Source organism: Aquarana catesbeiana, linkage group LG04, assembly GCF_042186555.1.
Source record: "Aquarana catesbeiana isolate 2022-GZ linkage group LG04, ASM4218655v1, whole genome shotgun sequence".
Taxonomy (NCBI): Eukaryota; Metazoa; Chordata; class Amphibia; order Anura; family Ranidae; genus Aquarana; species Aquarana catesbeiana.
In genome coordinates this window covers 263816763-263833208 of record NC_133327.1, presented here as the reverse complement: position 1 = coordinate 263833208, position 16446 = coordinate 263816763, and the positions used below count along the sequence as shown (strand labels likewise).

At 44.4% G+C, this 16446-nt stretch overlaps 1 protein-coding gene across 1 annotated transcript in view; it reads right to left on the bottom strand.

Annotated features, from left to right (window-relative positions):
* Positions 1 to 4649: 4649 nt before the first annotated feature.
* The window catches only part of MUC4 (mucin 4, cell surface associated), a 245720-nt gene continuing 233923 nt past the window's right edge, over positions 4650 to 16446 (bottom strand). Inside the window, exons 56-60 of the mRNA XM_073626452.1 lie at positions 16280 to 16415; positions 14823 to 15011; positions 11091 to 11134; positions 10871 to 10977; positions 4650 to 5564 (exon numbers count right to left, since the gene is read on the bottom strand). Coding sequence (XP_073482553.1) covers positions 5514 to 5564; positions 10871 to 10977; positions 11091 to 11134; positions 14823 to 15011; positions 16280 to 16415 — 527 coding nt within the window. The 3' untranslated portion in view covers positions 4650 to 5513. The remainder of the gene's footprint in view (positions 5565 to 10870; positions 10978 to 11090; positions 11135 to 14822; positions 15012 to 16279; positions 16416 to 16446) is intronic.

The window sequence follows — 16446 nt, the reverse complement described above, 5'->3', positions numbered from 1 at the left end:
TGATGAGGATTTTGTTGCTTCCAGTTTCGGTTTGCTGTTTACAAGTTGTTACCGGCTTGTAAAGCATCTTATCAAACTCCGAATGTTTACAGACCCTGACCATCACTTGAAATATGTCTAGAGTCTCTGCATGATTGGCAGTAATACATAAATGCAATAGATCCACGATTGGCAGCTATAAGTACATGAGGCTCTCTCGGCTTCAGACCCCATTGGGAACCCTGACTGCCCCACCCCCCAAGAGGGGGTGATCACTCCAGGAGAGTAACAGGCTAAATGTTGGCAGTAGCCCAGCAGGCTTACTCCAAAGGGCTAGGAGTGAGCCTCTTTTAAAATGGTTTGACCTGTACGGAGTGGTAACCTTGCTTAAAATGATGAGGAAAATGTTAACCCTTCCTGCTTGGTTACATCCAGCACACAGGTGTCAGGGCCTTCAAAGAGCAGTATGAAATGACAGAGCAGTCAGTGAGCAGGTTGTGTCAGGGCAGTCAGTGATCAGTATGTAGTAGAGTTGACAGACGCACTTATTCCTTTCAAAGATACACCTGAGTACCAAGAAAAGAACAGTCAGGTTCAGAAGTATTTGGAGAAATTGGATAGGGATACTAAAAATAAAAAAATTAAGAAGTATCAGAGAGATTTGAAGGACTATAGGGATCATGGTGTCTATAAGACCAGACCAAGACGAGAAAGGACTGGAATGGGCATGCGCAATGGTGCATCCGGGCGAGCACGTTAGCGTGCGCACATATCCATAGATTCTGGTGCCCAGCAGCCTATTTAAACTGAGAGAATGCCTGCCTTCAGTGCTGGGTTGTCTTCAGCTTTGGTTCCTGTACTCCCAACTCTTATTCATGTCTGCTGACCTTGTTCTTGACCCGGCTACGTCTGACAACTCTCTTGGATCACCCCTGCCTGCTATATCTGCTTCTTGCTTATGTTACCGACCCAGCTTGGATTTATGACTACGGCTCCGCCTCCTGATTTGGTACCCCACCGCCAGTACGTTACCGACTTCTGCCTGTTCCCGACCTTGCAACTGATCCTGATTCTGCACCTGTCTGCCTGGCTCCCACTGAATAAGGCTTGTGACCAGACTCCACGCCACCACTGGAAGGACTCCTGTGTCTTCAAGTTACAGCTCACTCCCACAGCTGTCAGGCACCTGCACCCTTCCACTGCCCTAGCGGTCCCTGTCCACTACTAGGGGTGCTTGGACAGGAATTGTGCAAGAGGCCACCCTCATCATCTCAGGCTTCACAGTAAGGTACGTAACACTAGAAGGCATGATACAGGAGATGGTCAGGGACTGCAAACATGATACAAGAGATCAATGCAGCCTCCCAGTGCCAGTCAGATGCAGCTTACCTGTCAGATGCAGCCTCCCAGTGCCCGTCAGATGCAGCCTCCCAGTGCCCGTCAGATGCAGCCTCCCAGTGCCCGTCAGATGCAGCCTCCCAGTGCCCGTCAGATGCAGCCTCCTTGTGCCCGTCAGATGCAGCCTCCTTGTGCCCGTCAGATGCAGCCTCCTTGTGCCAATCAGATGCAGCCTCCTTGTGCCAATCAGATGCAGCCTACCTGTGCCAATCAGATGCAGCCTACCTGTGCCAATCAGATGCAGCCTACCTGTGCCCATCAGATGCAGCCTCACCAGTGCACGTCAAATGCAGCCTGCCTGAGCCCATCAGATGCAGCCTCACCAGTGCATGTCAGATGCAGCCTGCCTGTGCCTAGATTGGAGCAGCAAACTCCCGCTGTGTCATGGAGCTGGATTTGAACTTCATGGCCGTAGTAACAATGTCCCGCCTCCTGTGATCACATCACACTGATTCAATGTCCCACCAGTGGATCAGGGTGCTGTCTATCACAGGAGGCGGGACATTGTAACTGCTGCTGCCCCGACAATTCAGCTCTGTGACACATGAAAATTGAGGCTCTGCGAGGAGAGGAGGAGGGAGGAGGGAGGGGAGGATGGATGACACCCCCGCAATGGGCAGCAGCCGGGGTGGATCCGCCCCTTTTTCGACGCTCCATTATCAGCATTTTTCTTCTTTCAGCAGCATACCAAAAACTCCCTTTTCGGAAGTTAATTTTCCGTGGCCGAAATTTTAGTGCCTCATCAAGGATAAGGGTCTGGTATGTATTTTTAGGAGAAACCCATACTGTATTTTTTGTCTGGGGTCCCCCATTAAAATCTGTACAACAGCCTCATCAAGGGTCTGGTATAGATAAAGGGAATTTGCAGCCACTTTGTTTACATACAGAGGTAAGTGACCCAGAGCTGTCATTTACTGGCAATTTAAATGATACATTTTTTTCTTTGTAAACATCAGCTTTGCTGTAGTGGATTGTACATATAGATTATATGTAATAAGTGAACAGTGCTCTATACCTACCATAAAGCCTGACAATGTGAACAATATATAAAACACATAAATCAACACAGACTGAATCAATATATATAAAAGTCAAACATAAATTAGTAAAGATATAGAATCCAGTGAAAGTCCAATGTGATGAATCAATATTTGGTATGATTCCACTCTATTCATGCTCAATAATTCACATATATTCAGTGAGGTGACTTCCCTGTGATTTACACCACTCATGCACTCACCAGAGCTCCATAACCCATTTATTTCTAAAGTGGTCCAATAACAGTTATCTCCACAATCCTTCTATGTGTCACTGGTACATTGGATCCTTTCCTCAGCGTCCCTTGTATGGAAAAATACCAAGACCAAAGAACAACCATCATTGCGCAACATGTTTATTAATACAGAAATTCCCTTAAAACTACCATTAAATTACCCATAATACCGGCACTTAGTATATCCAGCATCCATTGAATGATTTGCCATCAGCACATCCGAATTGATCAATTTTCAAATATTCATACTATAGATTGTAGACTCTAACTTTCACACAGACTAAATAATATACACTGATTTGGGTTATTTTGGCAAAAGAATGTAGAAGATTACCTTGGCCTAAATTTATGAAGAAAGATTACTTGTTTTAAAAATGTTATCACAGAAACTTATAAAAATGTATTTTTCAAAATTTTCAGTATTTTTTGTTTATATAGCAATAAATAAAAAGCTGAGTGGTAATTAAATACCACCAAAAGAAAGCTCTATTTGTGTGAAAAAATATATAAATTTCATTTGGGTACAGTGTTGCATGACTGAGGAATTGCCAGTTAAAGTAGCACAGTGCTGAATAGCAAAACATGCTGTGGTCATGAAGGGGGTAAAATCTTTTGCAGGTCAAGTGGTTAAAATTTCTGCTCCCTGACAACCTAATGTGTTTTGTTTCTTTGGTACATGTTCCTCAGGGCAGTGCCCAGTGCCCCATGCTATTTGTTTGACAATCCCTTTGCTTTTAGGACAGGAAGTGGTGACAAATTTCTTAAAAAGGGATACAGAAAAACAGAAAAACACAATTTTAGTAGGGTTGGGAAGGGCTACAATCGTGTCTGTATTGCTGTCTGTGCAACTGCTAATGCCATTTCCATTTCTTTCATAGATATCACAGGTACATAAAGTGAGGGAAAAGACAGAAAAGTGACAGACAGAAATAAAAACCTGGCAGAAATGTTAACCATTTCATGATCAGATTCAATACAAACCCTAAAGCCCAATTTTGCAATATTGACATGTGTTAATATAAGTGTACATATCATCGCAACTACTTAGATTGGGCTTTCATTTGCTGGTAAATGTTAATGAACATATCCTTATTTTGTTTTATATCAAAGGAAAACTAATCCAAAATAATAAAAACATTTTTTTTAATTAAAGTTGTATATTTTTATGCCATTACCATGTACCACCACCAAAAAAATCTGCAAAATACATTCTCCTATTATTGACGATCGTGGGGATACCACATATGTGTATGTTATATGTTCTTTGTACTCATAGTAGGGGAAAGAAACAAGAGTATGCATTTTGTTTGGTTGTTGGCTACCATGCACAGCTTCACCAGATTCTGAGTGCACCAGCTTTAGTAAATCTCCCCAATGACACTAACATTTGCACTGACACTAAATATGAAACACATATATGCAGCATCCAGGTTTAAGACCTCCTCCTGGATGCCATATATATATATATATATATATATATATATATATATATATATATATATATATATATCAGGTATCAGTTTTTCAGATGGACCCAATCAGACCCTTCATTCACCTCTATAGAGCGATCCACTTAAAAAAACAGAAGATGATTCGTCCCTTTCTGTCTAGGTGGATCGGATCAGAGGGCCCATAGAGTGGAGTGTGCTGTGTCCGTATCTGCTCTGCCCGGACCTGTCATCTGCCCGCCCCACTCATTGTGGTCCACGACCGGTTACCAAGTCCCTAAAGTAGCCCTCACTCTTCAGAAAGGTGGGCACCCCTGGGTTAAATCTTTTACACTCTGTGCAAAACTAGGGAAAAAAAAAGATTGTCTACAGTTAGGCTTGCAATTGTAAAATTGCTGTCTGATGATTTGGACCAATCTTCAAAATAGTAGTTTCCAGCCTTAGTTTGGATGGGTACTATAGTGTGTTTAACTCCGCCTCAGTAAATAATAGATGAACAGATAAAAAATAGGTTGTCTATAAACCAATAAAGTAAATGAAGTCCTAAGAGGTGAAATTTAATCATTTTATTAAAACTGTAAGACATAAAAATAGGAAGAGTTACACCATCATCAATTTTGGTTCTAATCATCAAACTTAGGTGTATTGCATAACAGAGGCTCCATTACATAGTTTGATACATTATATACAGATTAGAGAATAAAAAGACAACTTAAAAATCAAAGGCTATACAAGGCTGATACAAAAATATACTCTTCAGTCATTTAACAGTATGCAAAGACAGGAACAGTGCATTATAGTATTGAGAAAATCTTCAGATATATTAAAGTTTAAAATCTAAATGGTGAGTGCACATAATATCAGCTTATTCCCATAAAACTACCCTCCATTATGGTACAGTCTTGTGACAGATTTAGACCTTTTAGAGCATTTAAGTAAGGTTAGTTGCTAATGGCAGCCACTCCGATTTCAATAGGATTATATCATGTAGGTATGATAAGCAGAATCCAATTGGTTACCAAACATAACACTTTGTTTTCCTTTAGTCCTCTGCAATAGAACACTATAGGTAGTGAGGGCCAGCATTGGCATAGACACTGCTCTGCATATTTAATCAATGTAGAATAGGATAATAGGCTTATACTTGTAGTGCATCCTTTTTTAGCTTAGGGATTTCATCAATAACATAAAAACAATCAGTAAGTTGGGCAGCATATTGTTCTTTTAGGGCAGAGTTATCATTTTATAAATAATTTTGCATTTATTTATTACAGGAGACATTCAGGCTGTAATTATATAGGGATGCAATTACACAAAGATTTTATTACACTTTGTAATTATTAGACAGTCTGTTCTCTGGACATACCAGTTTTAGGAAACTGGTTAAAACATCAGCTTGAATTTCCCTGAGCTATCTATTCATATAAGTTTAAATTAGGTTTAATTTCAGGTCGTTTAATCTTGACCTAGGAAGAAAAAAGAAAATAAATTAAAAATATGATAATGTATTATATATTAATCATGCAAAAAATATAAAGACATTTTCTCTTGCCATACAAGGCAAAATAGCTGGTTTGTTTTACTTATATGCACATTTTATTCACTCCACCACTGCTCTGTACAGCTGCTGAGTCACAAGAAAATACCCGCTACTTCTACATTGTGTTTCAATACATGTGACAGTATTGCTGGACCAATTACCAAGCAGCAAGTCTGTCAAATGAGTTGAGTTCACAGACCTGTGTACAATCTAATCTATGACTTGAATGACTCATAGGCTGGGTTCACACTGGTGCGACACGACAGCCGTCCTACTTTGGATCCGACTTTGCCCTGCGACATGAAGCCGGCATGTGTCCGACTTTCAATGAACGGGGATCCGACTTGGATCCCCGCCAATGCCGGCACTGTGTTTGGTATGAATCTTTAGGGGGGAACTCCGCGCCAAATTTTAAATAAAAAACCGGCATGGGTTCCCCCTCCAGAGGCATACCAGGCCCTTGGGTCTGGTATGGACCTTGAGGAGAACCCCCTACGCCGAAAAAACGGCGTGGGGGGTCGCCCCAATCCATACCAGACCCTTATCCGAGCACGCAGCCCGGCCGGACAGGAATGGGGGTGGGGACGAGCGAGCGCCCCCCCCCTCCTGAACCGTACCAGGCCGCATGCCCTCAACATGGGGGGTTGGTGCTTTGGGGGAGGGGGCGCGCTGCGGCCCCCCACCCCAAAGCACCTTGTCCCCATGTTGATGAGGACAAGGGCCTCTTCCCGACAACCCTGGCCGTTGGTTGTCGGGGTCTGCGGGCGGGGGCTTATCGGAATCCGGGAGCCCCCTTTAATAAGGGAGCCCCCAGATCCCGGCCCCCCACCCTATGTGAATGAGTATGGGGTACAGCGTACCCCTACCCATTCACCTAGGAAAAGTGTCAATTTAAAAAAAAACACTACACAGATTTTTAAAGCATTTTATTAGACAGCTCCGGGGGTCTTCTTCCGACTTCGGGGGTCTCTCCGGTTCTTCTCCACGCTCTCCGGATCTTCTGCCGGGCTCCTCCGCTCTCTTCTGCTCTTTTGCCGCTCTTTTGCTAAAGCGGAGGAGCCCGGTCTTCAATCTTCTGCCTTCTGCCTTCTGCCTTCTGCCTTCTGCCTTCTGCCTTCTGCCTTCTGCCCTCTTCTCCTGATGTTGACACGACGCTCTCCGGGGCTAGAATGCTCTCTGTGCGCTCTGCTCTGACTTATATAGGCGGTGACCCCGCCCCCTTATGCCGTCACAGTCCCTGGGCATGCTGGGACTGTGACGTTTTAGGGGGCGTGGTCATCGGGTGATGACCACGCCCCCTAAAACGTCACAGTCCCAGCATGCCCAGGGACTGTGACGGCATAAGGGGGCGGGGTCACCGCCTATATAAGTTAGAGCAGAGCGCACAGAGAGCATTCTAGCCCCGGAGAGCGTCGTGTCAACATCAGGAGAAGAGGGCAGAAGGCAGAAGGCAGAAGGCAGAAGGCAGAAGGCAGAAGATTGAAGACCGGGCTCCTCCGCTTTAGCAAAAGAGCGGCAAAAGAGCAGAAGAGAGCGGAGGAGCCCGGCAGAAGATCCGGAGAGCGTGGAGAAGAACCGGAGAGACCCCCGAAGTCGGAAGAAGACCCCCGGAGCTGTCTAATAAAATGCTTTAAAAATCTGTGTAGTGTTTTTTTTTTAAATTGACACTTTTTTCCTAGGTGAATGGGTAGGGGTACGTTGTACCCCATACTCATTCACATAGGGTGGGGGGCCGGGATCTGGGGGCTCCCTTATTAAAGGGGGCTCCCGGATTCCGATAAGCCCCCCGCCCGCAGACCCCGACAACCAACGGCCAGGGTTGTCGGGAAGAGGCCCTTGTCCTCATCGACATGGGGACAAGGTGCTTTGGGGTGGGGGGGCCGCAGCGTGCCCCCCTCCCCCAAGGCACCACCCCCCATGTTGAGGGCATGCGGCCTGGTACGGTTCAGGAGGGGGGGGGCGCTCGCTCGTCCCCACCCCCATTCCTGTCCGGCCGGGCTGCGTGCTCGGATAAGGGTCTGGTATGGATTGGGGCGACCCCCCACGCCGTTTTTTCGGCGTAGGGGGTTCTCCTCAAGGTCCATACCAGACCCAAGGGCCTGGTATGCCTCTGGAGGGGGAACCCATGCCGGTTTTTTATTTAAAATTTGGCGCGGAGTTCCCCCTCAAGAACATCTCAGCACAAGTCGCGTGCCAAAGTCGGATCATGCAAGACGGCAATCCGACTTTGATCCGACTTCAATGATAGTCAATAGGCTGAAGTAGGATCAAAGTCGGACCAAAGTAGTACAGGGAGCATTTCTAAAGTCGGAACGACTTGTGTCGGACCAGTTAGGACGGCTCCCATAGGGAAACATTAAATTTCACACGTCATGCGACATGAGCTCCCAATGTCGGAGCGTTTGTCGGACCAGTGTGAACCCAGCCTTAGGGGTGGATTTGCTAAAACTGGGGAGTACAAAATCCGGAGCAGCTGTGCATGGTAGGCAATCACCTTCAACTTCAGCTTGTTCAATTAAGCTTTATCAAAACCTGGAAGCTGATTGGTTTCTATACAGAGGTGTACCAGATTTTCCACTCTCCAGTTTTAGAAAGTCCACCCCATAGTGCTTACACAAGGTGTAGAAATTAAATGTTGGGAAATGAAGGAAAGATAAGTATGCAAATTAGGTAAAATATTGAGATATTTCAATAGATGTGAGTGCACCAAAATGTTGAAACATCTCAATTTTTAAAATCAAAATTGTTTGGGTTATTAAACAATTTTTATGGCGTCTTGGGGTTGTGTTCATACTGTATTTGTGCATTTGCCTGTAGTATATAATTATTTAGTATGCTTTGATACAAAAAAGCAGTTCAGTCCAGAAATTATTCAGTTCTATGTAGCCTCCTGAGATCACCACTTGATCACCAATTGTAGAAATGAATGGAGTACACCAGGCATGTCCAAAGCCCGGTTTAATACGCCCCCCCCTGGTATTTTTGATATATATATATCTCTTTTGTGGCCCCCAGGGCGACAAAAGATATATACTGTATTTATCTGCGCTGCCTCGGTGGGGACAGGGAGGGGGCGGGACGAGTGCCCTCAGATTACATACAGGAGAATCTCTGTTTGCATCTGTAATAGGAAGTCCCGTCTCCTGGGCTGCCATTGGACGACTGTTCTGTCTATCATATGAGGCGAGACTTTGTATTAAAGAGGCCGCTGAGTAAACAGGAGATTTTCCTATATGTAATCTGTCGGCCGCCCCCCTTCCTGTTCCCTCTGAGGCTGCAGATGGGCATCGATCAGGCTGCACTGATGGCAATGGTAAGGCTGCATTCATGGAAATGGTGAGGCTGCATTTATGGCAATGGTGAGGTTGCATTTATGGCAATGGTGAGGTTGCATTTATGGCAATGGTGAGGTTGCATTTATGGCACTTGTGAGGTTGCATTTATGGCACTTGTGAGGTTGCATTCATGGCAATGGTGAGGCTGCATTTATGGCAATGGTGAGGTTGCATTTATGGCAATGGTGAGGTTGCATTTATGGCAATGGTGAGGTTGCATTTATGGCACTTGTGAGGTTGCATTTATGGCACTTGTGAGGTTGCATTCATGGCAATGGTGAGGCTTGATTTGTGGCACTTGTGAGGCTAAATTCATGGCACTTGTGAAGCTGCTTTCATGGCAATGGTAAGGCTGCATTCATGGCAATGGTAAGGCTGCATTCATGGCAATGGTGAGGCTGCATATATGACAATGGTGAGGCTGCATTCATGGCAATTATGAGGCTGGACTCATGGCACTTGTGAGGCTGTATTCATGGCAATGGTGGGGCTGCATTCATGGCAATGGTGAGGCCACATTCATGGCAATGGTAAAGCTGCATTCATGGCAATGGTAAGGCTGAATTCATGGCAATAGTGAGGCTGCATTCATGGCAATTGTTAGGCTGCATTCATGGCAATGGTGAGGCTCCATTCATGGCACTGGTGAGGCTGAATTCATGGCAATGGTGAGGCTACATCCATGGCAATGGTGAGGCTACATCCATGGCACTTGTGAGGCTGCATCCATGGCACTTGTGAGGCTGCATTCATGGCACTTGTGAGGCTGCATTCATGGCAATGGTAAGGCTGCATTCATGGCAATGGTAAGGCTGCATTCATGGCAATAGTGAGACTGCATTTATGGCAATGGTGAGGCTGGATTCATGGCACTTGTGAGGCTGGATTCATTGCACTTGTGAGGCTGCATTCATGGCAATGGTGAGGCTGCACTGATGGCAATGGTGAGGCTGCACTGATGGCAATAGTGAGGCTGCATTCATGGCAATGGTAAGGCTGCATTCATGGCAATGGTAAAGCTACATTCATGGTAATGATGAGGCTGCATTCATGGCAATGATGAGGCTGCATTCATGGCAATGGTAAAGCTGCATTCATGGCAACGGTGAGGCTGCATTCATGGCAACGGTGAGGCTGCATTCATGGCAACGGTGAGGCTGCATTCATGGCAATGGTGAGGCTGCATTCATGGCACTTGTGAGGCTCCATTCTGGCAATGGTGAGGCTGCAGATGGGCACTGATTAGGCTGTAGTGATGGGCATTGAACATTATTTTGCTTCACAGTTCTTTATTTAAAATGTAAGTTTTTTTCCTGAAACTTCCCTCTTAAAGTGAAGATGCGTGTTATACGCCGATAAATACGGTATATCCAAATAACACGCCCCAGCTCATCCTTAGTCCTGAGCAGCTCTCGGGGATTTGTTGGAGGCCACAAAAGAGATATACCCAAATAACATGCCCAAGCTCGTCTCTTCACCACAAACAGCCACAAAGACAAGAGAATTCTTGTTGGGCAGTGTTTTAGTGCTCGGACGAACACACTTAGACCGAATTTTAATGGTTCAAAGAATGTCAGGCAACATGGTCGGCCCTCACGCTTGTTCACTTCATAAAATTTGGCCCTCTCTGAAAAAAGTTTGGACACCCCTGGAGTACACTGTAGGAAGAGAACATGGCTGGGTCTTGTTTGCAAAGGCTTTGTGGTGACTGGCAGAGCCAGGTTTTACCAGATGGATGTATACAGTAAGCACAAAACACACCATTACAGTGAGTATGAAAATTTACTAGGGCTGACTGTTAATAATCCTACATTCAGTAAATGAAAAATAAATTGATACAAAAATTATGATGAAGACTGGACTAGATGTCAAGAAATTTAAATAAAGTGATACATACCTCTGCCGAACTGTTTACTTTGTCTAACTGTGGTTTCCAGTCAATCAAATCGGATGATGTATCTGTGTTTAAAGATGAGTTATCCTTATCTCCCAGTCTTTGAAAAGCTAGAAGTTTGAATGCAAAGAAATGTTACATACCTTTCTGAGCAGTATGTGTTAATAAAAGCAAAACATGTTCAAAAACAAATATATTGAATAATTAATAAAGATATACTCACATGGAAAGAGTGATGATTTCCAGCTAAATCGTGTTTGAAAGAACCTGAATAAAAAAGAATGCATGTCATTCATAATTTTGCTAGGACAAGTATAAAAGGCAGAAGGAATATAAATGTAATAATAACAAAAGAATGTAATATAGAAAAAAGCAGGCTGTCATAGATTAGAGAAAAGGAAACCGTGCTAATGGAATAAAAAGATTCATGAGGTTGTTTTGCTAATGCAATATAAAGAGCTGTGCAAGCTTAACCACTTGCCTACTGGACACTTAAACCCCCCTCCTGACCAGACCAATTTTCAGCTTTTAGCGCTCTCACACATTGAATGACAATTACTTAGTCATGTAATTTTTTTGTCCTTTTTTCATACAAATAGAGCTTTCTTTTGGTGGTATTTGATCACCTCTGGGTTTTTTATTTTTTGTGCTATAAATGAAAAAAGACCAAACATTTTGGAAAAAAAAACGCATTTTTCTTAGTTTCTGTGATAAACTTTTGCATATTATAAATTTTTCTTCATAAATTTTGGCCACAATTTATTCTGCTACATATCTTTGGTAAAAAGAATAACCCAATATAGTGGATATTATTTGGTCTTTGTGAAAGTTAGAGAGTCTACAAGCTGTGGTGCAAATCATAAAAAATTGATTACACCTGATGTACTGGTGGCTCATTTCATTTCTTGCGACCCCAACAAGCCAGGAAAGTACAAATACCCCCAAATGACCCCTTTTTTGAAAGTAGACATTGCAATGTATTTAGTAAGATGCGTAGTAAGGTTTTTGATGTTGTCATTTTTTTCCCACAATTCTTTGCAAAAAAAGATTTTTTTTTTTAATTTTTTTTTTAGGTTATTTCTCTCACATGGCATGTGTATACCACAAATGACGCCCCAAAATACATTCTGCTACTCCTGAGTATTACAATACCACATGTGTGTGACTTTTACACAGCCTGGCCACATAGAGAGGCCCAACATGCAGGGAGCGTCATCAGGTGTTCTAGGAGCATAAATTACACATCTAACTTGTTGACTACCTATTACACTTTTGAAGGCCCTGGAGCACCAGGACAATGACACGTGACACTGATGTGGCACTGATGACAGATGGCACTGATGACACGTGGCACTGATGACAGATGGCACTAATACGTGGCACTGATGGCATGTGACACTGATGTGGCACTGATGACAGATGGCACTAATACGTGGCACTGGTGACACTGATGTGGCACTAGTGACGCTGATGTGGCACTGATGACAGATGGCACTAATACGTGGCACTGATGACAGATGGCACTAATATGTGGCACTGATGACACTGATGTGGCACTGATGACAGATGGCACTAATACGTGGCACTGATGACACTTGGCACTGATGACAGATGGCACTAATACGTGGCACTGATGACACGTGACACTGATGTGGCACTGATGACAGATGGCATTGATATGTGGCACTGATGACACATGACACTGATAACAGATGGCATGTGACACTGACAGGTGGCACTGATGACAGATGGCACTGGGGACAGATGGCACTGACAGGTGGCACCGGGGGAAGATGGGACTGACACATGGCACTGACAGGTAGCACTGGGGATAGGTGGCACTGGGGACAAATGGCACTGATAGGTGGCACTGGGGACAGATGGCACTGATAGGTGGCACTGGGGACAATGGCACTGACAGGTGGCACTGATAGGTACTGTGGGCATGTGTGTTTTTTGTGTGTGTGGTACTGTGTTAGTGTTCAAACACGCTGCAGCCGCAGGTCGCTCTCCACGTGTGAGGAGGGAGAGCCGGCAATGAGAGATGATCTCATATGTTTACATATGAGATCATCTCTCATTGGACACTCCGATTGAGTGCTAACTGGCTGCTGTTATTGGCCATTTAGCATGATTTGTGATTGGCCGTGTCCAAGGGACATGGCCAACACAGATTTTCCCCAATGCACGCCCGCGGTGGCGTGCATGGAACTAGTAAACAGGAGGACGTCGAGGGACGCCCTCCCGGCAATTCATCGCCGTGCTGTAGCTGTCTTTTGGCTATAGCGCGGGTGCGTAGTGGTTAAAGTAGAAAGATTTTTTTTTTTGTCTAAAGCCATAAAGTGATACTAAAGGTTCATTTTTTTTGTTTTTTTTTAAATAACAAACTTGTCATACTTACCTGCTCTGTGCAAGGGTTTTGCACAGAGTGGCCCCAATCCTCCTCTTCTGGGGTCCCCCAGCAGCGCTCCTGGCTTCTCCTCTTCACCGGGTGCCCCCTCAGAGAAGCGCTTTCCCTGGGGCACCCATGCAGACGTACTCCCGAGTCCTTCTGCTGCATCAATTGACACAGATAGTAGAACACAGCCCCACCCCCCAGCTCCCGCATCATATGAATTGAATGACAGCAGCGAGAGGACCCGAGGCAGCGGCTGGAGCTGCCATGGTCATCCTCGAGGCCGGAACGATCAGGTTCAGGTAAGTAAAAGGGGGGCTTAGGGGGCTGCTGCAGTGCAGAAGGTTTTTCACCTTAATGCATAGGATCCCAAGGAGGAAACTGTTAAATCCTATGTATAACACTTTTTATATATGACATACTAGGGTAGACTTGTTAAGTCTATTGCATGGCAATTACATGAAATATAGTTTTTCTTTTAGAGTATTTGAAGGTACTTGTCTCCTTACAGGGAAATAACCAGACAGTGCATGGTGATTATTGTGTGCTTGTCACAGCTACATATATCACAGCTATATACTGCTTGTGGCAATAACTTTTTCCGTGTAACATCATACATTGTATAATGTTTTCTTAAGTAATACTCCTTTTTAAAGTGGAGCTCCACCCTATTTTATAACATTAGCTCATTCAGATTGCAGTAATGTAATGACATAAAAACAGACTCTTTTTTTTCAACAGTACCTGTGTTTTGCAGATGTTCCTCTCTGCTTCCTGTCTGTCTATTCTGCGAATATGGGCGGATATTGTGCGGCTATTTCATCATTTCCTTTCAGCCGCACTGGCTCCAGGGAGCTTGTGTCAGAGCCCTTGCACACTGGGGCGGGGGGGCGGCGTCGGTATCCGGCAGCTAGCGGGGAGGTTTTACCCCCCGCTAGCGGCCGAGAAAGGGTTAAATACCACCGCAAAGCGCCTCTGCAGAGGCGCTTTGCCGGCGGTATAGCCGCGCCGTCCCATTGATTTCAATGGGCAGGAGCGGTAAAGGAGCGGTATACACACCGCTCCTTCACCGCTCCGAAGATGCTGCTAGCAGGACTTTTTTTACCGTCCTGCCAGCGCATCGCTCCAGTGTGCAAGCCCTCGGGGCTTTCACACTGGAATGAAAGCAGCGGCACTTTCGGGGCGGTTTGCAGGCGCTATTATTAGCGCAATAGCGCCTGCAAACCGCCCCAGTGTGCAAGGGCTCTTATTGTTCCCAGGAGTCATTGTGGAGGCAAAGAATACGGTGCAAAGAATGCTGGTAGCTCAGCATCAAGGGAATAAGGAAGTAAATGCTTGTGGGCTTCACATGCCCACAAGCAAGATGAAAACGGCCAGACAGATATTATATAAGTTGATCTTTACAATGAAAGCGGACATCGGGCAAGCTCAATCTCCAAGACAGTGAGTTCGCAAGTGTCAATGTTTGCAAAAAAAAACCCAGTGGAGCTCCGCTTTAATATTAGCACAAACACGGCATCCAAGAACATATTAGTAGACACTAATAGATTTGTCACTTACTGGTCTGTATCGTCAGGACAATTCTTGCTTTTCCTCTTTCTATAGATGTATATTCCCAACACTATGCCCATGATCAACAGGATGAGGAACCCCAAAGCTCCAAATAATATTCCAAAGAATGCATTAAGGTTCATTGCGAGGTTTTCACATTGTTCACCAGAAGTGACATAAATAGTGAACGGTTTACAACTGAAATAGAAAGAGATAATACATTTTAAGTAACAGGACATAAACTGACTGTTAATCTAGTGATATTTACAATGCTAAAAATACAAACTCTTGTTAGGAAAATGTAGACTGATTATACCAAATAATAAGGGAATAGTTTTTCTTCCTAATAGAAACAAACAAAAAATAGTCCATGAGAAAAAAGAACCCAGGGTGGCATTAATCTTTTCTATATGACTTGTAAATGTAATTTAATGAATTTGACTATGTTTCATAAATTCAAAACTGTTAATGCAGTACAGTGGCAAAGGAATGGCAGTTTCCAAAGTGGGCCAAAGTTGCAGTTCTTTGCTGTCAATTAGCTGATACCCAGTACAAGGCTCTATTATTTTTAACAGTCAGAACAGAGATACTCACAGATTTTGAATCCTTTAGGCAGGTGTAGGCAACCTCGGCCCTCCAGCTGTTTTAAAACTACAAGTCCCATGAGACATTGCAAGACCCTGACAATCACAGGCATGACTCCTATGCCGCGTACACACGATCGGATTTTACGGCATACTTGGTCCGGCGTACTGGATTTCGTCGGACAATTCGATCGTGTGTGGGCTCCAGCTGACTTTGTTTTCTCAAAAGTTTGATGGACTTAGATTTGAAACATGTTTTAAATCTGTATGACGGGCTCGAGTCCGGTCGAAAAGTCCGCTTGTCTGTATGCTAGTCCGACGGACAAAAACCGACGCTAGGGCAGCTATTGGCTATGAACTTCATTGTTTTAGTCCGGTCGTCATCACATACGAATCTGTCGGACTTTGGTTGATCGTGTGTAGGCAAATCCGTTCATTCGGACAGTCCGACGTAAAGTCCGTCAAAGTCCGCCAAGCAAAGTATGCCGTAAAGTCCGGTCGTGTGTACGCGGCACTAGAGGCAGAGGCATGATGGGATTTGTAGTTTCACCACAGCTGGAGGGCCGAGGTTGCCTACCCCTGAAGGGTCAGAAACATTTGTGCTGTTAAGACTCTGTCTGTGATTCAAATGGACAAAGACCTGTGCGTGTCAAGTAGGAATTATGATGCTGGAGACACTTGGGTATATGAGGTGTGGCTAAAACTGTATGTGTAAGGTAGGAATTACGGTGCTGGAGATTTATGGGTAAATGAGGTGTGCATAATACTGTGTGTGTAAGGAGGGGATTACGATGCTGGAGATTATGGGGTATATGACGTATGCGTAGGAAGATATTTCTGTAGGATTGGAGGAGAAAACATCATAAGAGCATGTTTACTTACATGCAGGTAGCGTTGCCTTCAATCACTTTACAAGTTCCATCATTCTTACAGTGTGAAGAACACTTATAAATACATTGTAAAGCGGTAGAATCCAATTTAAAGTCAGGCAAACACGAGAACAGCTCCTCCACGGTCACTAAGAAAATAGACAAGGATATACAATTATT